The following is a 27744-nucleotide window of genomic DNA, read 5'->3' as shown; positions in this document are numbered from 1 at the left end:
CTAGGTTACTCCTCTTATTTACATACTTAGTTTTTCTAACATCAAATTTCTTTCTGGCAGCTTCAATTCTCCGACAAAATCTTATAAACCGTTTACAAAGCATTTAGCACAATTTTTTGGGATGTTTTATGATGGTTTAGTAAGTATTTCTTTTCTAGTGAGTGTGGGGATTCCCCCTCCATTTTTTTTTTCTGCGGACTGTTTATTTCCGCTGGGCAGCGCAAGTGCGTGTGTGTTTTCCTACGGCGCTCATTCTTTTGTGAGTTGGTTTATTACCTTCTTTTTTTTGGTTACTAATAAGAGAGTGGTGGGGAACCTTCGTCCTAACTAAACATAAGCCCCAAACAAAACATAATAAAATGAAAAATAATAATAAAATAAAAATAACGCTCGGACTCAGTTCCTTACAACATGTAATGTACTGTACTTCCTGTCTGCAATAGGTTTGCAGTTTATGTTTGCAAAGTGCTTAAACAAAAATTGCCAAAGTAATTTCTGATGTCAATTTTTAATGATTAGTAATAAAGATGTATTGTACATTGCAAACATCAATTTTACAGTAATTATGCGAATTACATAAACCAACATCTACGAACCTGATGTACTGTACATACGCAATACCTTAACAATTACTGGATTATATTGGGCTATTATATCACAATTATTTTAAATTAATTACCAAATAATTTGTCACTAAAGAGAGTCAATTAAGTACCATCTCTTATAAGATTTAATACAATTAAATTAAATAATTTAGAAAATTCTGGAAGAAAAGCTGCACTGCAGTTACATACGGCACTGGCTGGGGATGCATTCAGCAACCACAGCCAATTCCTTATGTAACTAATGATGGTTATCTCATATAAATTGAATATTAAGGACATTAAAATACAGTTTTTTAGATTTTTAGAAATTTCTCTTAATTCTATATATAATATATTTAAAATAATTTAGCAGTTATCATCATTTATATTTGCAATATTTATAAACGTGATGAATATAATAAACGTGAATATTTATATTCACGTTTTAGAGATGAAAACTTTGGCTGCAACCTCGCTAATAGTATAATAAATTTATAACTAGTAACTATAGTCTTAAATTTGATTTTATATTGATGACAAGGTAAAAAAATAAATAAAAATTACATTTAACTATTAAAGTATTTTATTAATATTAGTGATAAAGAAGGAAAAGAACAAGAACAAGAAGAAGATAATAAACAAGACGATGCATCACAAAAAACTGAAGATGATGCAATGGAAACTTCAATCACTGAGGTAAGGCTATGTTTTAATAATTTAATGTAATCTTATGAAAAAGAAAAATTTAGATAGTAGGAATAATTCTAGAATTAAATTTATTTACATAAAATAAACTAAATAGAAATATTTATAATTAGGTTAATTGGCATATATTATTAAATTTATCTTTTCAAATTATTCCTGAATTCAATTAAATGGTAATAATTTAGATTTACATCATCATAAGGTACAAGTAAAATTTTAATTATATGCTGTTTTTATGCAGAATGCTGTTCACTGCATGCTTTTTTATTATATCAAATTTATTATTAATTTCTGCTGAATTATTTTAGATTAGAAAAATACTTTTGTCATTAAATTTATCGGTGATCTAAAAATGTTGATATGTTACCATTTATTAAGAACTTTAAAATTTAGGGAATTCTAGAAAAGATAACAGGATTCAAATTTGAAGTTAAATTTCTTGCATATCAAACCTATTGAAACATAATAGCATAGTTACTTTATGGGGTTGATGTGCTAGAAAAGTTGTTAAATTGTTGGTCAAATCTCTATTAAGATTTTAATATATATTCATGTAATAATTATGATGAGAAATGAAAAAAGTTGTAAATACAATAGTGCCTCATTAGATCATGCACATCAGAAGACAAACCAAATGAGTGATACATCAAATAGCACAATATAACCAACATATTCATCTACCTGTTTTGTCTATTTTAAATCTCTATAACAACTTGCTTTTTTGATTGAAATGCTTGCCTCCTTCAAGCATACTAATTGGATAGCAATTGCTTATGCTGGTTATAACATTTATTAACTCTGTTGGGAGCAAAGCCCATTCTTGAACAAATGCATCTTGAAGTTCCTGGTGTGTTTTTGATGAGGGCTGATGGCATGCAACTTGTCTCTCTCTACAGCACTACATATGTGCTCTCTGGATTTCAGTCTCAAGATCTTGCTGGTCATTCCAGGCAACAAATAGCCTCACTGTTAAGGGAATCATTGAGAAGTACAGCCCTAGGTGCATAGAGGCACTGTCATTCATGAAAATGAAATCTTCGCCTATATAGTACATCAGAAAAGTCTCACATGAAGTTCTAAAATCTTATCTCTATCTTTGTGCAGTAACGTTGAGCCCAGTACAGCCAGTAAGCATAATACGTCTCTAGACCACAATACTACTAATTGCAAACTGCTTTCTTTCCACAATGTTCAAGGGAGCATATTGGGTTCCTGCCTTCCCATTGTCCTGCTTGGGGATTCTAATCTGATAAGAATCATTCTGTAGACTATACCTGGACTATATTGATTAAATGATTTATGCTTATTTTTTGGACAAGAGTGTACATTATCTTACTATAGCTTTGACACTTATTTTTGGCACTAAACATCAAATCTTCAATGTTGTTTTAAAATTAGATGATAATTATTTTGCTGTATTAGTTTATTTCTTTTTTAATTAGTATTTAAGATTTTAAAATTTTGTAAAATAGAAGAAGAAAAGGTTAGCATTGTAACAAAAAACAAACAAAGCAGCATAAATGACAGATTAGTGTAAGGTTGCGATTTCAGAATAATCTGTATTTCAATGCTATTTCACTGATAAAAGACTCTTAAGGCAGAGTCATGCAAGCAGCAAAATTAAGTCAACATTTAATATCAACAACAGACTCAATCAATCACCCATTTTAACTATCAAGATCAAAACAGGCAATTGGTTGCAGCAGTTGTCAACATTCTATGTCGCCTTAATTTTGCCTTTAAAGACATTTCGATCTGCCTTTGGTGATTTCAATCAGGATATCAATCATAGTAATTTTCTTCTGTCATTTTAGGAACAGTTTTTATAATAAAGTATCTTTTTCTTTTTCCAATTTTAATTGTATATCCGTCATCGACAGAGTAAAAATTTACATCTATTTCATATCCCACAATTGTCCCCATTTTTACTGGAAAGCATCCCAGTATTTTTCTGGAAGAACTCATTTTGTCCTGGATTTTATATTTCGAAGTATCCGGCAACTCTTTTTTATATTAAATTTAGATATTTATATTATATATTAGACATAAAATTTGATTATTTTTTTAATATTTTTCTAAACTAGTTTTAACTGTAGAAAAAATTCTTTTATAAGTGTAATATTGTATATGAACCAACATTAATTTTGATTACTTTTAGATAAATGGTGAAGAGATGGATGAAAATGATAGTTCAGATACTGACTCAGAAGAGAAAGGTATTATTATATATTTTAAAATTTCATTAATTTGTAACGTATACATTTAATAAATATTAAAATAATGGTAATTTTTAAATTTTATTCAGAGAATTATAGTGAAGATTTAGCTGAACTGACTTGCGAAATATCTATAAAACAAAAATTGATCGAAGAATTAGAATTGAGTCAACGAAGATTACAAACAATGAGACAGCATTATGAAGAAAAATTAATTCAACTTCAGAATAAAATCAGAGAAACTGAAATGGAAAGAGATAGAGTGTTGGCTAATCTAGGAAGTAAGTGTACATAATAGCCATCAATGGTTGTCTTTGGCTTATATATACTGGAAGAGGAGATCGGAACGGAGGTCCGGGTAGCGTAACTGGCAACGTGTCCGCACGGTAAGCGGGAGTTGCGGGTTCGAATCCCACTTCGGGCCGATCTTTTCTTCCAGTTTATTCTAAATTAAAAAATATTTTAATTATTAGTTTGTGCAAGAGATGGCGCTACTAAATTTAACCCGTTCATTTACGGCTGTTGCGAGTGTATTTACTTATATTATTGGGTTTCGTTGATGTACATTTCTAAATTTTATTAAAAAAAGTAAATAAAAATTGCACAGATTATAAAAAAAATTTTCTAAACAGTTTTATTCTGGATTATTATATGATATAGTTTAATAAAAGAAATAAAAGTAATGAGGATAATTATTCTTCTTATAGAAAGTGCAGAAAATCAATCAGAAGAAAAAGTTAAAAAAGTAAAAGAAGATTTTGAGAAAAAACTTAATTTGTTGCAAAAAGAATTAAAGAAAATGCAAACCGCAAAGAAAGAACATGCAAAATTAATGAAAAATCAAGTCCAATACGAACGCCAATTAAGACAATTAAAACAAGAAGTAACAGATATGAAACAGGCAAAAGTAAGATTCTTTCATCAATGCTTGTTTTAATGATATCCTTAAATGGTGTGTTTGATTGATATTTAATTGGTATATGTGAGGATCTGGATTATTAATCAAATATTTTAACATTCTAATACATTAAAATTAGTTACAATTTTTTCTATAATAATGAAATATATTTTATTTCTTAGTCTGTTAAACGAGAAAAATCCATTAAAAAAAGGAGATTGTGGGGAAGTACTCGATCTTTAGAGTATTCCCCGTGCAGGAACAAAATAAAAAGAAACTTCAATGAAATAAATCACTCACTCTATGACTCCAATGCAAGGAACTTAAAGTTTATTTTAGTCCTTCCAATCACTACTCTGTCCCTTCGCTATAACAGACACTAAAACAAAAGAAACAACACACACAAAAAAAACAATCTCGCGACTCTATCGTCTACACGTCTACTCTCTATTCTTTCTTCCGAAAAAGTCCTTCTTCTTCCCTTGAGCATGCGCAATCTCCTTCCCCCTCTCTGTTTTTCTTCCGAAAACGCGGCCCGTCCTTTCTTTACCCTGCGGCCCACCCAAGGATCACGCAATAGAACACGTGATCTTTGGACCACATATCTCCCCTTCTCCCATTAACTTTTACAACAGGAAGCTTTTACGCTATGAGTGCCTCTCCCTTCTTTACACTGTGAACCACCCAAGGGGTTGGTTACGAGTCGGTTAGGTAACAGAACACGTGGTCTTCAGACCACAAGATATATTCTAGCATGGTAAAATTATCTTCTTTTATGAAAAAATATTAAATTATTTTTTGTTCAAAGTCAGCTAATTTAGTCCCTAGCAGTTGGTTGCTAAGAATCACTTTCTAACAGTCAGTTTCTATAAATCTATCTTTCATTATACGGATGAGAATCTAATAAAGAAATAAATTCTTTCTCTCTCCATAACTGTAACATAAAAACATTTTATGTTTAATGTCATTGGCATGTAATGTTAGGAAAATTTATATCTATTGTCAATAATATCACTTACCTGTATAACATGAGAAAATTTACATAAATAATTAAAAATAAATTATTTGATAATTTACAGGAGTATTTATCACTTTCCATTTCATTCCTATTTGTTTTACAAATACCACATATTTGCTATACAACTGTTCTCAAAACAGTGTAATGAAAGTTCCAAGTGGTTTCAGAATCTAGCATTAAGATCTTGTTTGACATGTGTTGTCAAGATAAATTCCTAAAATTCACAGTAGTGTGAAGTAAAACGTATGCACAGTAGAGAGTCGTTAATCGGAATCGCCGGTAATCGGCACGATTTTCAGTTGGACTGTGTTGTGCTGAATCGAACGTTTTTGATACTAGATTTACTTCTAAAGTATAATTTTCATGTTTTTATATTCTTCAATATATTTATTTTGTTTGTACAAAATGCAGAAATAATTTTTAACGATACAATAGCCTCGATTGTTGTTATAAAAATTTTCATTAGGCTTAAAATTGACGAAAATTCAACGCAAAGTGACACGCAACGGAGAAAAATTTCAACATCGGACAGGTTAATGTATTTTTTCGTACATAATCGGTAATCGGAACAAATGACTAATCGGAACAACCCCAGTCCCCAATTGATTCCGATTTTCGACTCTCTACTGTATTGCATAAATTCTCATAATAAATAAAAATTTAAATTCATCAAAACAATGATGTAAATCACATCAAATAGCATAGTAAATGAAAAATAAAAAAATTCGTAATGAATGAATTTATGAAATTTTGAATGATATTTATTACCAATCCTCTCTCTTTTTGCATAATTTTTTCAATTTTTTGAACTTTATATATATTTATTTTTTAATTAACAATTGATATGTAAAACAACATCAACTCACAAACTCAATTTACAGTTAAAATCAAACAACTGCCAAATTATTGGCCTATAATGTAATTAATTAAATACTAAATAATTACATAGCCTTATTATAGTCTGATAATTTGGCATTTATTTAGCTTTAATCGTTGATATTAAATGTGTATATATCCTTGTTTTATATAGGTACGATTAATGAACAAAATGAAAGAAGAGGCACAAAGGCATAAAACATCAGAACAATTAAGAAATAGAGAAATTGCTCAACTTAAAAAAGAAAGCAGAAAAAGAGAAAATCAAATTCGTACATTAGAAGCGGAAAAACGTATGAAAGAAAATGTGTTAAGAAGAAAACAAGAAGAAGTAGCTGCACTTCGTAGAATGTCTAAACCCATGTCGGATAAAGTAGCCGGAAGGGTACCAGCTAGTAGACGTCATGGTACGTAGCTTTCAGTTTTAAATATTAATGAAAAATTTAATTTTGAAATTATCATACAATATTTTTAATATTAGTATTTTTATTTTATTTTATCAATATCTTTTAGTAATAGAGAATTTAAAATGATAAGCTTAAAACTTTTTTTTTATATAGGCTTTACAACAAGAAAGTTTTCAGCAAAATTAGCCAAACAGAAATGGCAAAATCTAGAAAATAATGTAAGCTAGTTTTTATTAATAATATAATTTTAAGGAATCTTATGCAAAGCTAATGATCCACATTTGATTTACTATATTCAAATTATTTAAAAAAAATGAATTTATTCTTTTTATACATTTATAAATAATTGTTTTTTATTCTAAAGTATTTTTAAAACACTCCTAATAGTTATAGAAATGAAGTAATAGTATTATTTTTAATTAAAATTGATTATTTTTTAAAAACTTTTAATCTAGAACAACACATTAAATTATCAGCATTTGATTTATACAATAAAATTCTATAATTTTTAATTTTTAATTTAAGTCATAAGGATGATTTACCGTAAATCCTCTAATAGATGCTTTGGTGTCTATTGAACAAAATATACTTAGCCTCCTGGTGCCTATTCCATTCTCACAAAATTTTACATCCAAACTAGTGATAAAAAAAGGGGGGGAAATATGGCTCAATCTTCTTTCTACTTCCACCTTCATGTTCCCCCATCCATTCTCTTTCCCGATTAATGAAAACTGCAGGTAATTCGCAAAAACTTTTCCTTTTTGTTTAATAGAAAAGCACACTGCTACACAACAACATTATTACTCCCATGTGCATAAAAGTTATAGTATTGTAAGTTTTTATTTTCTCAACTCAAAGTTGAGTTTATATCAAATTCTTTACATTCAATAATTAGAGGATATTCAAAAAGTACAATGCTTTAGATTCTCGTCACAATCAGTCATTTGAAAATTTACATTACATAACAACAAAACAACAATTACATATTAGTCTAATCCACAGATTTTCTCACAAAATATTATTACCGTCAGTAGACATTCAAAAATGCAGGGGAGAAGAGACACTGTAACAGAGGAAGTTCCTCAAATTTTTGTGTCACATAATCGCTATTTTCTCCTGGTCGTCTTGTCGATCAGAGTAGAGTTCGTTGACTTTCTTTGTGCAGTCCCATCATTGCTGGTCACCTTTGTGGTCTTCCCTTAATGGCACCGACAATAAAAGTGAGCTGCTATCACAACCACGAGTCAATATATACCCACTCCTGCTCCCCGCTGGGTTTATTGCCCCTCCAGGCAGTAACAGTTGATGGAACATTCTAGAAGCTTATAAACAAAGGCTTCGTAACCAGCAATTTAATTTTATATACAGAAATGACGAGCAATTGTCACAGTATTACTATATTGACATTTCATGAATTTTTCTACCTACTCTCTACTAGCTGTGAATATCACATTTTGTTTATCACTTTTGTTATGTATGTAAACCTCCAGGAAATTACCCACACCGAATTGCCCCTTGACCTAGTTAGGCGACCCCGCACCTCTGACCTTTGTTGTGTTCCTTTGTCTTTGGTCAGTTGTGTGTTAGCTGTAGTAGGACTTAGACCTGGAGGCACAACGTTATGTTGTATTATCACACAGTTACGTTTCTATTATAATAAAGTTAATTATATACATTAACAAGTAATCGTTTAGTTTCCAGACACAACAACTTTCATCTAACTGGATGATGATTTCCCTTTTCTTGCCCCTCACCATTTGTCTGGAGACGCAATTATTTTTTTCTTACTGCTTACAGATCCACTACAGAACCTTTTCTTCTAATTGTTTGCTAATCTTGCATTGTCTTCCTGCCAACCTGTTTGCTTCATTCTTATTCTTGATAGCCTGAAAAGCATTGCGCTTGCTTCTTCGCTCATGAATTTGCTTTGGATGCACTTTGATTTCTGCACTGCTGCTTCTCTGGAGTGTTCTTTTGCATACACAATTGCAATCAGCTTGAAGCCAATGCTGTAAGATCTCTTGGTTTCCATTCTGAATTGACATGTAGTTCACTGATCTGTGTAAAATGAATAATTCAAAACAGAAAATACAGGAATACAGGCCCATCCATGTATTATTTACTGTATACTTTAGTTGCAATCCAAGTCATAGTAAAAGCGTATTTTAAATGTTTCCATGAGAAGATTACCAAAGCACACACAACACTATTAAGCCATAAGCGGTTAATGTTACCTTAGGATCCAAAATGGCGGCCAGGGAAATTTTTCCCTACGTTGGAGACTGCGACGGGGAAAAAATTTTTCCCTTCATTCAAGATGGCCACGGTTCCGGCCGCCATCTTGAATTTCTCTGCAGACTCCGCGGATTTTTTCACCGAAATAAACAATAAAAAACAACAAAAAGAGGAGTTTTTTACTCACTTTTCGATTGTTCGATATTCTGAGTATGATCTCCTGTTTGGGGGTTGACGAAATTTTTCGAATTGTTGACAGTTCTATGTTCAACCACTACTCCTTCTATGTCGTCACTATGCATATATCCTTTCCATTCGTCCATTATTATCGTACTGCCGGAATTCACGTATTTATAAACGATCCAATTCACAGTGTTTTCTGATCTGTCGTTCACCTGACATATGAAGCAATTCTTATCTTCATCGCAATGAATGCAAACGGACTCGGTCAGCTGTATGCCTAATTTTACAGCAAAATTCGATGCGTTATCGATACGGGGAGGCGAACCTAGCTTCGAAAAGTCGTCTTTCATCAACTTGTAGAAATCACGGGAAGTGCATCTCGACCAAAATTCGTCGTTGCAACTCAAATCGGCAAAACTAGTCATTATCGAACAATTGGCAATAAACTAAACGAGGGGAGGTAAGGATAGGGAAAAAACACGCTTTTTCCTTAATTTCTGATTACTTGGTTCTCTAACTTTTAGGATTAAATTGTTATAAAAGAAATAACAGTACTTACTAAAACTGGAGGAAATAATAATAATAAATATTCAACGATAGCAATTTGTGTGCCAATGAAATATCGTTACGAAAAAAAAAACACAGCAATTAATCCAATACGCAATTCGTCGCAACACAGCAGTAAACGATTCCAACTGGAAACTAGTCGATTTGCATAAAATTGCCCAGAAATGACCAGAAATCACGTCACAGATCATGCATTTGCATATTCGTTCGTAACACACTTACGAATTTCCCGCCGATTTTACTCTTGCACGACGTCACGAAAAGGCTCCCTCTACCGTCTCAAATTTACACAATACCGTCTCCGTTTCGAGGTTACGGGATACTCGGCAACGTCGAACGCAGGGTAGAAACCGAACGGGGAAAAATTCCCCACGTCGTCGACGTCGCGACTCTAGGGAAAAATTTTTTTCCCGTTGCAGTCTCCGAAGTAGGGAAAAATTTCCCTGGCCGCCATTTTGGATCCTAAGGTAACATTAACCCCATAAGCTGTGTGTGGGAATTTGACAACATCCAGAATCTATTTAGCAGTTTAAACTACATAGCTAATGTTTACAGATTTGACATCTAGTGGAGGTTTTACAGTACATTTGAAAATTTTAAGCATTAAGATTTATTAAAATTTATGTTAAAGAAAGAAATAATATTGGGATTTATAACACAATAATATAATTACTTAAAGATGATCGATGAATTGTTGGCCAATTATTTAATAGATAATTTTTATTAAAAATAAAGAGAAAAATAATTTATTTGCTGCTCATGTTATTATGGAAACAGATTATATTCAAATACTTTGAAAGTAAATGTATGTGGACATATATATATTTTATACAGTATGCATTTAAAATTTATTATACAGTAATTTGTAGTTGATTTTGATATAATTAAATTCATTATTTATATATTTTATTTCTGTAATAAAATTATCTATAATTTTGTACAGTTACATTTTTGGGTTGGAAAGTTTTTTCTATCAAGTAATCAATTGGGTTGCAATTTGAAAAAATTGTAGACCTATAAATTCCAACTGTCATTTGTCTGTCCATCCGTCTTTCTGTCTTTCCTTAATCTCGATAATAGATAGTTGAAAGCCGAGACCAGATATGGAAAGCCTAGGGACAGGAGAACTTGACTAACTATATATGAACTTCAATGCAAACCAGAAGTCATGTTATTTCAATTCAAAAATTTTCCCCTGAAAGGAATTAGATGACCGGCATGACTTTATTGCTAACAGGAAAAGTATGATGTAGAGGGACAAAACACTACTGATTCAAGGTGGAGAGCATATATTTTAAATTAAAAAATTATTAAGAATACGATTAAAAATTGCTGCTTGGCATTGTGACGGTGTCACAATAAATAATTTTCAGTTGATGAATCCAGATTTTGAAAAGTCATACAAAGAAAAAAAATTTGAAGTTACAAATTTGTAAAATATTTATTTACAGTTCTACATTTTATGATGTACATATAAACAAACAATAATCCAAAGTATATTTAAATATAAATATATTACATAAATTTTTGAGTTATTATATTCCAAAAATTTCAATATTACTTGGCTTTTCTCTTTTAACATTTAGTGGATTAAGCAAATTTATTTCCATCAAATAATGGTTTTTTTTAGAAATTTTATTTTAAATAAGTTTATTATGATTAAAAAAATAGTTTAAACAGTCATATACAGAAGTTTCTCAAGTAAATATATTTTGCATAAATGATATACATGCTACTGATGAATGTAAATAACAAAAAACATATACAGGTATCCCTTGATTAACACAGTTAATTAATTCCTCAATGTTACCTCACATATCAAAATCACGTTAATCAAATTCGGTATCTACTTTAAGTAAAGATGGCCGTTAAAGCTATGTTAATTAAAACTTCTGCCATGTAAAGGGATTGCAGAAATTAATTTCATGCATTAATCAAATTTGCGTTAAGCAAGAGATACCTATATAACATTATATTAATATTTTCGTTTATTTACCGAGACCTATTTAATGGAAAGATAAAATATATATGAACAATTTCATATATATTTATTTTGATATTTTTAATTCATTAACTTTAGTGTGTGTAATAATCAGCAATGAATATATCAGCTGCATATTATTAACTTTCAGATTAACAAGCTAGTACTTAACAAACAAAGTATATACAATGTTGAAAGAGATATGGAAAGATGGCTGCATGTAAGTATACTAATGCCTTAGAAGACAAATACTTTTCATTCCACAATTATATTTAAATCTGGGTAGCAAACATCAAGTATGTTGGCAATATTTATTCCATCTATTCAGTGTGCTTTTTTTAAAAATAAATTTCTAATAATTAATTTTCTTAACCATGTATAATTCTAGAGGCTTTCACTATTAAATAAAATAGATTTATATCTAAATGTAATGTAAAATATATGTAATAATTAAGAATTATTAGCTACATTACCATAGTCCATGTTTTAAAGTAAAATGTATTAGAATAAATAAATAGTTTGCATGGAATAAAGAGTGATATTTTTAAAACTGACAAATATATTCTGTTACTTTTTATGTACTTTGTGATTGACCATGTTATATATGGTACTGTACAGACATAAGTTATCTGAAAATTATTACATTTAGATTCTTTAAACAAAAAATATACTGAAAATGTTTATAATTAGAAAGATCTAATATTAAATTTTCTATTTTTGACTATAAAAATAAATTAACTCATCCGTATACTTTTATTATAAAAATTAAACTTAGTGTGAATTTGTAAAGTAAAATATAATTTTAGTAATTCCTAATTTAATATCCAAATATTAAAATTAATTACTTTCAGTTGTAAAAATTTAGGTGTAAACAAATTAATGTTTAAAAAAGTAATATTAGAAAACATTAAATTATATTGAAACTGATTCTGATAGATGGAGTAAATAAGCATAAATATACTCGAATTTTGTGTCTATAAATGAAATTAAATGAAGTCTTGTTATTTTATATTAAACGTATTTGTAGAAACTACTTTAGTAACATTCTATATTTTATAATCATTGATTGTTTTCTTATAAATTATTTAATTACTAAAATAATTTAAAATTTTGTACTAGAATAAAGTATTATTATTATTATTATTATTATGATTGAAATAAACATAGCTATTACTGACTTATTTGACACCGTTTTTACTGCAATTTTTAAAAAGTATGTGATGACATCTTTTTGCAACTGTGAAAAAGTATTAATTGTTAAATATCATTTCAATAATAATAAAAGTTTCACAGTTAGTGTTACCACCATCCAGTTTTCACCCGAACAGTCCAAGAATTGACTCACTGTCTGGGTGAACTATTAATTTTGTCTGGGAATCAGAGGCGTAGCTAGGGGGCGGTGGGGGGTCTGCCCCGGGTGTTCCCCCATGTAGGGGTGACACCCGGTAGGCCTATACCTACAAAGAAAAAAAAAAAAAAAAAGGTCAACGGCTCGCCTCCCACGACAGTTTCTTTGCTATGAGGAAACGCCACGAGAGCTCGCACCAGCTGAAAATCTTACTATGATTTATTCTATACGTCGCGACATTGCATACTCAATATAGCATTCAAGTTGCTCGAGTGCGAAGATATTACAATTCAACAGTGTTTTATAAAAGAGTTAAAAAAGGGTGACACCACGATAACTGCACCGGGTGTCACCCATGCTAGCTACACCACTGCCAGGAATTTCGTAGAAATTGTGAAATTACGATGAAACAAAGTTCTTGCAAATATTGTTATAAATTTACACCATTTGAACAACGAAAGACCTCGCACTCACTGAAACTCATCTGCCATTCCCCCATGTTACTCTGTTTATGCCGACGTGTGACGCGCAACCTGTCTCTCGACCTTTTTTTTTTTTTTTTTCTGCTTGTATGTTACTCCTACACAAGTTCCTAGTCCCTAGCTGTAACTGATTTAGAACCAGCATGACGTTATTCTTTGCATTGTAAAATGACATTGCGCGTGTGTTAGGAACTTCTGTTCAAACAAACCTGACCTGCTGTCCGGTCAGTGATTTTGTATAGGTCAAACTAATCACAGTTTTGACTAACCAATTGAGGTCAGTTTTTGTCTACTCTTTATTTTAGACCAATCCCACATTTTTTCTGTTTTTTTTTCCACTTCTGAATAAATGGAAAGCATATGACCCAACTCACTATATTCTGGAATGATTACTGAAACAAGCAGAAGACCTTCTGCAAAGGAACTTAGGCTTAAATGGTTTTGGAACCTGGCTTTTTGTTTTAATTGAATAATGTTTACAAATTCAGATCTTCACATTTATTACTGTGTTTTTTCAATTCTAATATGCATCATTTTTGGACTTTTCTGGTCTCAAAAATTAAGATGTGTGCATTACAATCAGGCACAAAGTCAACTTAATGCAGCTTCATTTGCATCCTTTGCTCTTCACGCTGACAATTCAGATATATTATAATGTCAGTGTAGACATGGTATACTCCTTCCACTACTTCAACTTTAATCGAGATTTTGGAATGGTTTGGTGGTATTTTAGACTACAGCAAACTGAGTGTACTATATCCAACAGACAAATCTCCTATGAAGCAGTGTTTAAGCAGAGAATTGTCCACTATGCTGAAGAACATGTATACTGTACAAAATTATTTGAAATGGTACCAAACTTTTTAAATTTGAAGACAAATATTCCACAACAAGGTATGTATGGGTAGGAGTACCTGTCTGAACCATGCTAGCATCTGATTGGATAGTATGGCTGGTAAATTGGGGGTGCTTGTTAGTGAAGGGTTTTGCAAGATCCTATACTAGGTTCTTACAATAACCGCACTGTACCTCATCGTGATCATTTTCAGATGGTGTAACTCTTCATCATATCTTCAATATTGCTACAGTGAGTAAAGGGCTGCTTATGAGTGCCCCGAAAGCTGCTATTTTGTATATAAAGAGATCGCACGAGCTGGCAGAGATAAATACAAGGACATAGCATGGTTTGTAAAAGATGCCATTGACCAGATGAAAGTTGATGTCTAAAAAATGCCCATAGGCACTGCTTGCCTGATCAAGCTACATATGGTTTTAATATAATGTTTATAGGTGGTATATCATTTTATGTCAGTGGTCATTCTTTTAATAAATTGAGAAATAATTTTTATATCCAAATACATTGTTTATTATATAGATTAATATTAAAAAAGCCTTTAGCATACAAGCTTTTTGCTTTTCTATTAGTTATATAGTGTAGTCTAGTTTACATACATACTGTGTACTAACTCTTTTTCAAGCACTGATTAATTGAACTGAAACAAAATTTGATTTTATGTTGAATTTTTCTTTACAGTTATAAAATTGAATATTGAAAAATTCATTAAAATATATATATATATACATTTATATTTTTATAGATTAATTAATTTATTTCATAGGAAAGAGAAAAATTAAGCCATTGCTTAGATAGGCTTATGAAAAAAAAGGATCGTGCACTTTTGGAGAAGAAGGTATTTGAAATTAATGCTATCTTTTACATGTTAGTAATTTAATTGTTCTTTACAATTATAAAACTGAATATTAAAAAAATTTTAAATGTATAAATCTGACATGGAAGAATAAGGTCCAATGTCAAGGGTATGGTTATATAGTGTAGTCTAGTTTACATACAGTTGATTTGCTCTTATTTTTCCAAGTCCCAGAAATATGCTCTTACCAGTATATTTTTTATTATTAAGCATTTTATATAATTTGCTTTGTATTACATCTTCAAATCTTGCAACTCAAATTTCATTAACTTCTAAGATAGACTGGTAAAACTTTGAGAATGTACTTCAGTCCAACGACAATGCATTTTAATGATGTTTTAGTGAAGTGGAGTGGGGCCACCTCACTAAAACACAATACCAAAAAATATGACCTAAAATATAATTTAATTAGTAATCATTTATTATATTATTTATACAAGTAAATAATATTTCAGGTGTGTGTATAAATGCATTGTTGTGATGTATATGGTAGGAAATAGCTCAATCTCCAATATTTTTAAAAGTATATATTATATATATTCTATTATTATCATATGAAATAGATAAGAAGATTAATTGCATTTCAGGATGAAGCTTCTCTTAGAGATTTAGAAGATCAAGTAGAAAATTTGAAAGCCAATATTGATTATATTCAAGAAAATATATCAGAATGTCAAAGTAGTATTGTTCAAATGGAAGAAACAAAGGTATATTTTAAAATTCTATAAACAAGAAAGGCTTTTAAAATTTGCTGATAATTTTTGTACTTTTCTTTCTTGAAGTAAATTTTATTCTATATTTTAATTTAATGAATGAAATTCATTAAACTTTTGATTTCAGGATGATATGGATGGTTTGGATGTCAACAATTTAATATCAAACATGCAACTTGAAGAATGCAAATACTTATTAGAAAAACTTCTGCATATGTCTATTAATCAGGTTAGATTTAATTTGCATAACAATGTCACTATTATAATATTTAGTTCTCAAAGCTTTCAGTTTTTGTCTGTATGTCATCTTAATATTTACACAGATCAAACTGTTTATTAGATATCAACTTTGTTAATTGCAGCATTTATATATTTTATCTTTACCTTTGTATTGATTAATAAAGAATAAATCCATAGGCATGAAATACCTTCCCAACAAACAATATAGCAACTCCTTAAAAATACAATGTATAAAAAATATACACTAGAACAAAATACGCAAATTTGCAAAAGATAAAATAATAAAAACAGGAATTACACTAAATTATTTTTGTATTAAAATACCACTGTATTAAAAAGTAATCCAAAAATATTTAAAACTATATTACCTTGCTTGATTACTACAACAAATATGAAGTGCTAAAATAAATAAATTTAGAAAAGGTATAATACATTCTACAAAATCATATGTTGGTTTCTTTACAAACACATTTATATATGTAAAATATGTTCAATATTTCTCATATTACCAATGCACTATTAAAATAAAATCAATAGGAGACGTCAAGATGATATCGAGACTCACGTGAGCAAGATTGATTTTGAGTTTGACAAATGGATGCATGCAAATAAAGGTTATCAGAGACAACTATTCCATTAAAAAATAAAGTCAAAATAGGCAAAATTCTGTTATTAAATTTGGGTAGCTCCAGTTTAGCCCTTGCTTGATTACCCAAATTAGTAGCAGGCAAGTTACTTAGTTTATTAATCAATAAATATAAAGTTTGATGTCTTGCGACACTTTCTATTGTAGATGTAATAAATAATAACAACTTAGTTAGAGTTGAACACATTTTACTTTTAAGAATAATGTGTCAGTAACAACTGTAATAAATCATTTACATCAAAGTATAACAAAAATGATAAACCACAAAAGTCTTCTCCAGATTTCATTATTGCTTAGAAATCCTACAAATAACTTGATGTTCTAAAGTCCAATAATTTTATTGTGAGAAACATTTTCTGAGTGTGGAAATTATAGACTATTAAATATCAAGATCAACAACTGCCGAATTATCGGGCTAGCAAATGGCTATAGTAATATTAATAATTAAAGTTAATTTGCTACTAGAGTTAGGCGTTAGGTGCCATCTCTTGCTAAATTTAATAATTAGAATTTTTATTAAATAATTTACTATAGCCATTTGCTAGCCAGATAATTCGGCAGTTGTTGATCTTTATATGTAACGGGTTAGTTGTTGTTTATTTATATATATCTATTAAATATCTTTGCAGTAAAATTGTTGAATTTTAAAAAGATTATTATCATTTCTGAGTAATTACATAACAATTACAATAATTCATAATTTTCACAAACAATATACACTACACAATATTATTATATGTTAAAAGAAAAAATTTTACCAATCTTATGGTATATAAATAAAAGCAGTTGATGTTACGTATGCATTTATAGCTGTTTATGAACTGACACACTCAGCAACATATCAAAATTCTGTTGCCAGTTTGTTGATCTGTTATAATATATAACCCAAAAGTCGATGTCTTGTCTAGTAAATTCAGAAAGAATAGGCCTCAATTCAGAATTTGGAGAATTTAAAATTTTTTGCCAAAGTCCAGGAATCTTCTGGCAAATCCAAGAGAGTTGGCAACTCTAACTGATAGCAAATCCTAAGACAGACATGGGCAAATGCGGCTCCGAGAGCCGCATGTGGCTCTTGCTGAAAGTGTTAATTTCTGTTTTTTATTATTATTTTTACAATTTTATTTTTATAATTTTGTGAAAATATGTTTATTAAAAAAATTCAATATTTGTTTTATATTATATTTATATTATATAATAAAATTGTGCGCCTTACCATACTATCCGCCACGACAGTACAGAACAAATGCATTTTGCAAAACCTACATTTTGGCTCCCACTGAACTCTTGCTTGCCCACCCGTCCTAAGATTTGAAAAATCTTAAGGCAAATAAAATCCTCGATATCTTACTATTATATATATGATATGATAAGAGTTTTCATCTTGTATCATTCAGATTTATTCTTTGATACTACCTCTAACATGTTCCAAAATACACCGAGTCTCTGTTTGTATGAATAATGGAGATCATTCAAAGATAAAAACAAGCAAAGTACAAAGCTTGATATTACTCATGTCATTTCTTCCTTTCAAATCAATGGGTTCGGATTGATAAACACTTCAATTGGGTGTAAGTTAAGAAAATTTTTATTATGATTTTTGATTGGAAGGGACACGTCAAGCTGACATGAGCAGAAGTATCTTGTATATGAGTGCATGGATTCAGGATGAGAGACGACTTGAAGATTTGTTTAAAATACCATTTATTCAAGAGAGAAAGAAACAGCACTCATTCATATATACAATAGCTGTTTGATAATGAAATTTTTACAACAGTACTATGCAAAAGTTTCAAAATGATAAGTCTAGAGATGAAGATACCTATCTATTTTTTATGAGGATTTTTCCAGAAGAGCTTGTCAAGTCATACTCTGTAAAAAGAAGATTTGATATATTCAAATGATAAGGACAAATATTCATAGAACTCCAAAAAATAGATACTGGTAAGAAATCACACTACCAAAGGATCCTCAGTCAACAATAACATAAAAGGCTCAGTGAATTGCATGAATGGCAGAAAAGTGAAGAATTGACAGAGTCAAATAGGAATGGAAAACTATACAGAAGGATGCCAGGTGTCCTTGGAACACACGTTTTTAATACATTGGGTTTCTCGATTCAACATTCCAATTGGTTTTGTACCTTTCTTCTCGTGATTCAATTCGTTCCCCATATGTTTCTAAGCAGAATTAGAGATCCCCTCTGATTGCAAGAAAGGCTGACATTGACATTAATTTAATGCCAAATTTGATCTCAACCAGAGATGTCGACCCGATCTAAGATTCTCATTGTTTTAAATTAGATAATGTATATACTCTCCAACAACAGTGTTATACACTTGGAGGCCAAATGTCATCAATATTAATATTAATATTACTGACGGAAATGTTAACAATAGATAACTATTGTTAACATTTCCGTCAGTAATATTATAACATAAATTATAATTATATATCCTATTTATGAATGTTATTAAATGTTATCTATTAATGCTTTTAATAGATGATGTCTGAAGTCTCCGGAATTCTTGAGACACGGGTTCTTGGAGTTCTATTGGCATCAATCCTGGCACAAAAATGAAATAACTGTTTTATCATAGTATTAATTTCTATTGTTTTATTTAAATATATAATGTTTAAATGCAAAAAATATGATGCTTTTTCTTTTTAAAAGAACTTTATTAATTTTTAAACGTAAATTTGAAATTTTTGAATATAAAAGAAATGATTATATTACTATTCGGCTATTTGCTCGGAAAATAATATAAAATATTATTCTGTCGTTTGATAAATTAGTCGAGAGTTTATTTATCGTCGAAATAAATTAAAAACTAGAAAAGTATCCTTATAAATTTTATAACAACAACAGCTCATAGCCTGATTTAATTTAGAAGATCGTTTGCCATTAATATTAATAATCAATGTGTAACTTTCATCTTAAATTATAATTATATATCCTATTTATTAAATAATCTGATTAAAACTTTATCACCAACAGAGCTTCCAAGTTACCCAGAAAGATACTAATATCAAAGAATTAGAAGTTAAATTGAAGCAAGTTATAGAAAGTAATTCTGTCCAACAGCAGTTGTTGCAACATGTATTACATCAAGCAAATGAAGATCTGTATAATTTTGTTATGACAACTGTTGATCACGGTATGAAAATTAATATAATTTATAACGTTTTCCGTTTATCCTTCAAAATGGTGAATATAATATTATTTATCATATAGAACAAGCAGAGAGTATGGCCAGTTCCAGGTCTACATCTCCTATAGATACGTAAGTATTAGATTTTAATTTAAGGTTTAAGAATTTAAAAAATTTTAAGCAATTAATTTTACTATAACCAAAAATAAAGAATGGGTAAAAGAAAGTAATTCCAAATAAATTATTAAAATTTATTAAATTGGAATAATAGGCTTGTATGCACAGGTATTCCTTGTACAACATGGCACTTCTACAGCACCGTTTCACTCTAGAACGGTTTGAGAATTTGGGAAATCATCCATACAAAATTTCACAATTCGCATATGTTCAAATTTTCTATATTTGATATTTATTTAAATTGGTTAATGTCCTAGTTCAAATTTGTCTCGGATTTTACAATATTTATTTAAATTTTGGTTAATGTTACCCTAGGTATCGAAGATGGCAGCTTGTCTCCGATTCCAGCAACAGGGAACAGTGGGGACGCACGTTCTAACCTAACCTAACCTATTCTAATAAATTACCATAATTATTAGCAACCAAATTATTAGAATAGGTTAGGTTAGGTTAGAACCTGCGTCCCCACTGTTTCCTGTCTTCTGATCACTGGAATTGGAGACGAGTCACCATCTTCGATACCTAGGGTAACATTAACCTTGTGTCTTTTGTCAGGTTTAATGAAAATTGATAGTACAATGTTTTTTTTCCCTTGTCCCAGCTTTCCAATCTACCAGGTATTGTTGACATTGCTTTCAGACATTAGCATTTAAGACTGTCACCACATTTTGGCTTTATAAATTAATCTTTATATTTAGTAAAGTTTAATAATACTTACCTAAAAATGTTTAAATAAACTTTTTTAAACAGTAGGTAAGTAATCATTTGTAAAAATGAACAAAATACCGCAGTATCTCGGTACTCAAACAATTCGTTATTCGAACACAAATTCTGGAGAAAAATTGCTCATACTTGACCGAACAAACAAGGACCCCTAGAACAAAATTTTAAATTAATAACATATTCTTATTTTGTCATCCATAAAAATTTTTTATGGTAAAAATATGAAAAACGAAGACATTGCCGATATTTCTGACCAAGATCAACAGGAAAGCTCAGATGTTGATGATAATTTGTAAAAAGAAAACACCTTCGTTTAACTAAAATTAATATTAAAGTGTAATACAGTATTTTTAATTGTGCTTGTTAGTTAATTATTGATTGGAAATAAAGTATTGATTGCTTTAATAAACATATTTCTGATTGGATGATTTTTAAATTATCATACTACAAGATATCCTCAGAAGTAATGGTATGTTTTAATTGTCATAATATAAAACATTACATGATACGAGGAATTTATATTTCTGTTTTTATTACGTAGCCGACGGAAGAGGGGCTCGGGCCCGAAACGCGTCTCGGCAAATAAAAAATTCCCGAATAAAAGTCGACGATAGAATTGCCAAGCATCCTTATAAGCACCTAGTAGTGATAACAAATCATCCAAAGAAAAGAGAATGCTGTTTCAGAATATATAAAAGCATATTTATCTTAGTTATGGAAAAGAATAGTATACTTCTGTTAACTTTTGGAATCTAACCCCACGTTTTGCTTTAGTCCTTTGTTTCGCATAACACGGCACTTTTTCAGAACATAACTACCGTGTTGTACGAGGGATACCTGTACGTATATATACCCAAATAAAATTTCTATGGCTTTAAATAATAAAATATCACTTAAGATGAATTAAACAATAATAAATTTGAAAAATCTCTAGGAAAAATAATGATTGAATAAAGCATATTAGGCCAAATATTTTTTACAAAAAATTTCTTAATAAATTATAACTATTTTCAAATCTGAAAATCGTATACTTATTGCTGCTAAGATTTTGTTGAGAGATAACTTATTAAGAGATTATGAAGGATAATGGTGCGTAAAAAATAAAAAGGAAGCTTATAATCATTTTTAAAAATTGTGTAGTTTAGAAACAAATAGAATTACGATATAAGAATAGCGAATTAACTTGAAAATACATGAGAACTGTATGAAATGTAATCAAAGAATTATATGAACGGCTCAGTTAATAATGATTTTTAAACTAAGTTTGGAACAGAAAAAATTAAATAAAAGAGAAAAAGAAGCTTATTTACAACTTCAGACAAAAAAATTAGCACATATAAACTGAAACTATACTAACAAAATTCACAACAAAATGATAATTCCAGCAGTAAATGAACAAGAAACTTTAATGTTTGAACGTTTTTGGCTTCTTTTAGAGGCCCTCCTCGGGAACGTACAAAAAAAACACCTCTAAAAGAAGCCGAAAACGTTCCAACATTAAAGTTTCTTGTTCATTTACTGCTGGAATTAGCATTTAGGTGTGAATTTTGTTATTTACAACTTGTAAGAATGTTTATATATATGGTTTTTCTGTAAAAATTCTGCAAATAAAATTTTTTCGGTACATTTTATCAAACTTTTATTAAAAAAAAAAACACTAAAATTTTGACTAATTTTTTTTTTTAACGAATAAACGACTTCATCCAGGATTATATTCATTTTTGGAGCATTAGAAGACGTACATAAAAAATATAATTTTTTTTCGAGCCGTTTTTGCCGTTACTTCCGAAATGGGCCATAAATGGATGTAAAGAACAGACTCGAAAAAAAATTATACTTTTCGCGTAAGTCTTCTAATTCTTCGATAATAAGAAGTAGAACTCGCCGTGTACGGCGTTACAAAATATTTTTCTTCCGGGCGCTTTTGACGAATGTATTTCTGTTGTCTTCGGGCGAATAAGAGATTTCAATAATTTTCATTTTTAAACTTCAATAATTTTTTTTAAGTTTTACATATTTTATTTAAATTTATTATATTTGTCTATTTTTTGTGTAATTTATTAATACAATTTATACAAAAATTTATTAAATACCTGTTTGTTTAATCTTAAAATTTTGAATTTTGTTTTTTAATTAAATTTTAAAAAACAGAATAGAAAATTTTAACAGCATGCGATAACCATTTTATTCTAATTATAGTCGATACGTTTATTTTTGACGATGAAATTTTAAATTTAAAAAACTATTTACTTTTATAAATATTATTACGTTTTCTGTATTTAAATGTAATAGAAAATATGCACTATACATGCATTTTCTTTTAATGCTTCTATACATATCGTATTATTTTAATAAGTTTCTAACATTATTATTTCTTTTTCCTCGAATAATAACTAATTTGCTTTTATAATTTTTCTCCCTTTATCTTTTTTCCATTTTCTGATATTATTTGCACGTTCTTTTAATTATAAAAAATTTATTTATTTTGCATTGTATCTTCGATTTATAAAGGAATATATTTCTTGTCGTTTTACTTTTTATTCTATCCTATTTTTATTTTCTATATTCATATTGCAGGTATTATAATTATAAGAATAAACGTGTAAATAGCCGTATTAAGCATAATATATTACTTATTGTGATTTTAAATTGAAAGCATGCATATTTAGATCTGTTTAAGTTTTGCCTTCTGTTTGCCTCATTTATCTTCATTTTCACTCCCCCTTTCTCTTCTGACTTCTGGACAGGAGCAGTGCAGCCGATTCTCTTCCTCCGACGGCTACTGACGTGACAAATCGAAGAGACAAAGTGAGTTGTAATTTTATCTTGGAATTTAATTAAGATAACATTCCATAAATTTTATGCATAATGTAACAGCTGAAATCATCAGAAGCATTATAAAATGAACAAAAATATTAGTAAACAATGTAATCAATTTGTATAAAAGTTGATTAATGTTACCTTAGGTAGCCAAGATGGTGGCTCGTCTCTAATTCCGGCAAGGAAACAGTGGGACACACGTTCTAACCTAACCTATTCTAATAATTTGGTTGCTAATAATTATGGTAATTTATTAGAATAGGTTAGGTTAGGTTAGAAACGTGCGTCCCACTGTTTCCTTGCCGGAATTAGAGACGAGCCGCCATCTTGGCTACCTAAGGTAACATTAACCGGGCAGTTTAAAAGTTATATCAAAGATGGAAATAAACCATTTAATAACCTATTAAAAAAGCATCTCAAAAAAGATGATCATGATAAATTTCATAAAATTTGTGCATGTAATATAAAACTTACCATATTCACGAAAAAAAAATTTTAAGTAGTGTTTAATTATATTACACTTTAACATTTGTCTTTTATTAAACAGGAAAAAAATTGAACGACAAGCAAATGAGTTCAAACAATATTTAATAATTGTTCTGAGATCCATTCTTCTGAATTAACTCGAATGTTTTAGTTTTTGTACTTTCAACAAGATTTTGCAGAATCTTTTCATTACTGTTTTGCTCGTGGCAGTTATTACAGCTTTTATCTATTGCACTCTCATATCGGCAATTATTTGTGTAAATTTGCCTCACAAGTAGGCCCGGTAAGCTCTCTCCTTGAGGTTGCAATCGAAAGAGCAAGCTAGTCACTCCAATATATTGATTTATTCTAGATTGATGCAATTCATTGTGTCTTGACTAATTGAATTTTCGTTGTTCCTGCATTAACGTGTTGCAAACTTAATGGAATTTGAAAAACATCTTAAATATGGTAGAAGATGGTTTCAGAGGAAGTCTATGTCTTAGTGCTATTTAGAGAAGGTTTAAAAACCTTTAGCTTTTTTAGAATGCTTTCATTCATCCTTCTGCTGATTAATCTTGATTGGACTTCAATTTGAAAAAATTCTAGACCTATAAATTTCCACTATTTTCCGTCCGTTTGTCTGCTGTATGACCTTCCTTAATCTTGAAAATGGTGTTAGATAGATAAAAGTCGGGACCGGATATGGAAAGCGTAGGGTCGGGAGGCCCCGATTAACTTTGGCCCGACCCCGGTCACATTATTTTGATTTAAATACTTTCTCCCGAACAGAGTTAGATACGGGACCAACACGACTTTGTTGTTAACAGGATAAGTGTGACGTACGGGGGCAAAACACTATTAAACTTCAGTGCATTAAGATGAAAAATTGTAACCCAACATTGTGACGACATCACAATAATAAACGCTCATATGTAATTGTATTTAAATCTGGGATTAATGTAGCTTTATTAATGTAAATGAGTTCTACATAATTACTTATAGTTCTGCTATATAAAGAACTGAATTGGTCTGTGATGTATTCATATATAATTTTAAGTCTGATGAAACCTTGTGGTAGTTATCAATCAATTTTAACTTTTAGAACATGTATTTTAACATTTATAGATTGTGGGTGAGATAACGAATTTTTTTATTACAGTATTAATTTGTGATATGGTTTTATTGTATGCCATATTAAACAGGTCAAGAATATAAATTAAAGATCTATGTCAGGTGTGGAAATTATTATATCAAAGATTATTTTTTGGAAATTTTATAAATGCTAAACAACAGTAAGTAGACACAAAACTTAATGTTTAGCCTTCAAATTTAATTTCTGCTATTATTGCCGAGGAAGGAAAGAACCCAAAAGCGCATTTATGAAAATAACGAGAAAAAGTTTCCTTTGGACTCGACATAGATCACGTGTCGGAATTAATGAAAAATTTAGTGTCCTTGCAAATGTGGATTGATGCAAATTGCAATTAGTTAAGTTGTAATGCCAGATCTCGCAGTCTCGGATTAATGTTTTCCGATTTCTGTAAAATACATATTTTTGTTTTTTCGATATTATCGCCGTCCAATAACTCAAAAGATTAAACTATATACTTCGTATCGATATTCTTTGATCAAAAGGCAAGATTTACAAAAAATAATAATAAAATTAATTAGTTATCTGATAAATAATGACTAAAACAGTTCATATATTATTATTGAGCAAATTTTTGTATAAAAACATCAAAATTTTTTTTGACCTAACTCCATAGTAAACAGAAAATTTGCATATCTTAAATTTTCTGTAGGCAAGGAAGAAAGCTGCTACTCCCGAAGATCTTTTGTTTGCTGGCAGAACTCAAAGCAAATCATTAATGTCGCCTAGTCCCGTAATAACTACACCAATAGAAGAAAAATCTATGATTGAATTTCATACTCCTATTAGACAGACAATAGAAGGACCTAGAGTCAAAAGTTTGTCCAGTTCTTTAAAGTAAGATTTTTTTAATATTTTAAAATATCGATTTTTTAAATATATTAACATTTTTTTTTTAATTTCCTGTTTTTAACCCATTCTAATATTTATAAATCCCACTTATACTGTATGTATATTATGTAATTCAAATGAATTTAAGTTTTAGATGTCATAATTCACTATTGCTTGAAATAATTATATTAAGTCAAGCAATAGAATATAACTTTTCAGAACGAATTACTCTAAACAAGATTATTTCTCTTTTTCTTACGAAAAACTTATCGGAAGATATCGATAATGATTTTAAATAAAAGTATTATTTTTTAATAAATTGTTGCTTATTTATGTTTGGTTTATTTAACTCCTTATTTAAAATTTCTTCAAATAAATTGCCACGATATATCCATTTAACCGAAATTTCTTCTTTGCTATTCTTTTTCTTCCTTTCGTTCTTCGTGGTGACTGTTAATCATATTCAACATCTGTAGAGAACTGTCTACAAAATCTAAACTCGAGACTTCTCCTTCACTGAGACGAAAAGCGAGAGAAAAAGTATTCGGTCAGGACACGTCTCCTTCTTTACTTCGTAAACATACCGGTTTTTTTCACTCCTCCTTCTATCTCCAGACAGAATTCCATGTAAGATTATTATTAAACTTTATTTCTACAAACTAATTTTCAATAAACTTTTAATATTACTACTATAATCAAATTTTGAATAAAATTCATTAATTTGCCATAAAACACGAATACAAAATAACTGAACTTTATTTGGATAAGTTTTTCTATTATTTTCGTTAATTTTAGTTTTTCAAAAGTTTGCAATTTGCAAAGTAATGATTTCGTTTTTTATTGTTATAAATTTTAAGTTATATTGTTATTAGTATTAGTCATATTCCCGTTTATATACCCTGTTAATTGTACTCGAATCTATTAATTAGTACTATATATTAAGTAGACGAGTTTGATGATTTAAAATAATTGTTCAATAATGACTAGTATTTTTGTAATTGCTGTTTAAGATATCAAATTAATGAATATTATTCAAACTGCAATATAAACTATACGAATCTAATTTATTTAAAGACACAAAAAGCCAGCACTTTCCAAAAAATATTGAATAATTAAGTAATTTTTGAATAATTCTAGAGAAAATGCTATTTTTAACATTCATTTTTTAAGGAAAATTTTTAAAAAATGTATAGTTAATATATGAATGTTATGTCAATATATCTTAACAATAATGAATAACATATTAACAGGGAATCTTCGACAGAATTAACTCCACCCAATTCTCCTCCCGTTAGTAGAAGAAATCGAGACGATAATGTATTTTCTAGACTTACGAGTGGTACCAGTCAGTTGGGAAGGAAACCAAATAGGTATTACATTTCATAATACCTTCATAGAATGACAGGATATAGAGACAGGAGAGACAAAATATAAAATTTATTTTACCAGTTAATATATATATATATATTTTTTTTTTAAATTCTTAAGTTAAGAAATTTGAAAAATCATATATTATTCAAGGAAGGAGTGAAATCTACACTCTCTGGAACCTGTAACCGGCGCGTAACACGTATATATTGTATATTGCTGGTGACAAATGTTTTCGAACAAGCACGTT

The 27744-nt window shown here is 29.5% G+C and overlaps 1 protein-coding gene and 1 long non-coding RNA gene across 4 annotated transcripts in view; one reads left to right on the top strand and one right to left on the bottom strand.

Annotated features, from left to right (window-relative positions):
• LOC136984485 (uncharacterized) overlaps positions 1–27744 on the bottom strand; it is a 235093-nt gene that overhangs the window by 154728 nt on the left and 52621 nt on the right. The gene's annotated exons all lie outside the window — the stretch shown is intronic.
• LOC136984473 (kinesin-like protein KIF21A) overlaps positions 1–27744 on the top strand; it is an 86276-nt gene that overhangs the window by 52566 nt on the left and 5966 nt on the right. For all 3 annotated transcript variants that reach the window (XM_067281471.1, XM_067281472.1, XM_067281470.1), the window contains 15 exons: positions 1181–1280; positions 3448–3505; positions 3595–3786; positions 4213–4412; positions 6452–6704; positions 6858–6922; positions 11822–11890; positions 15120–15191; positions 15797–15916; positions 16050–16151; positions 19804–19963; positions 20041–20089; positions 23605–23665; positions 25948–26132; positions 27377–27496. In XM_067281471.1, coding sequence (XP_067137572.1) covers positions 1181–1280; positions 3448–3505; positions 3595–3786; positions 4213–4412; positions 6452–6704; positions 6858–6922; positions 11822–11890; positions 15120–15191; positions 15797–15916; positions 16050–16151; positions 19804–19963; positions 20041–20089; positions 23605–23665; positions 25948–26132; positions 27377–27496 — 1806 coding nt within the window. The remainder of the gene's footprint in view (positions 1–1180; positions 1281–3447; positions 3506–3594; positions 3787–4212; positions 4413–6451; positions 6705–6857; positions 6923–11821; positions 11891–15119; positions 15192–15796; positions 15917–16049; positions 16152–19803; positions 19964–20040; positions 20090–23604; positions 23666–25947; positions 26133–27376; positions 27497–27744) is intronic.

This window comes from Centruroides vittatus, unplaced genomic scaffold (genome assembly GCF_030686945.1).
Source record: "Centruroides vittatus isolate TY-2023 unplaced genomic scaffold, ASM3068694v2 contig_920, whole genome shotgun sequence".
Classification (NCBI taxonomy): Eukaryota; Metazoa; Arthropoda; class Arachnida; order Scorpiones; family Buthidae; genus Centruroides; species Centruroides vittatus.
This window is presented reverse-complemented; position numbering and strand designations above follow the sequence as displayed.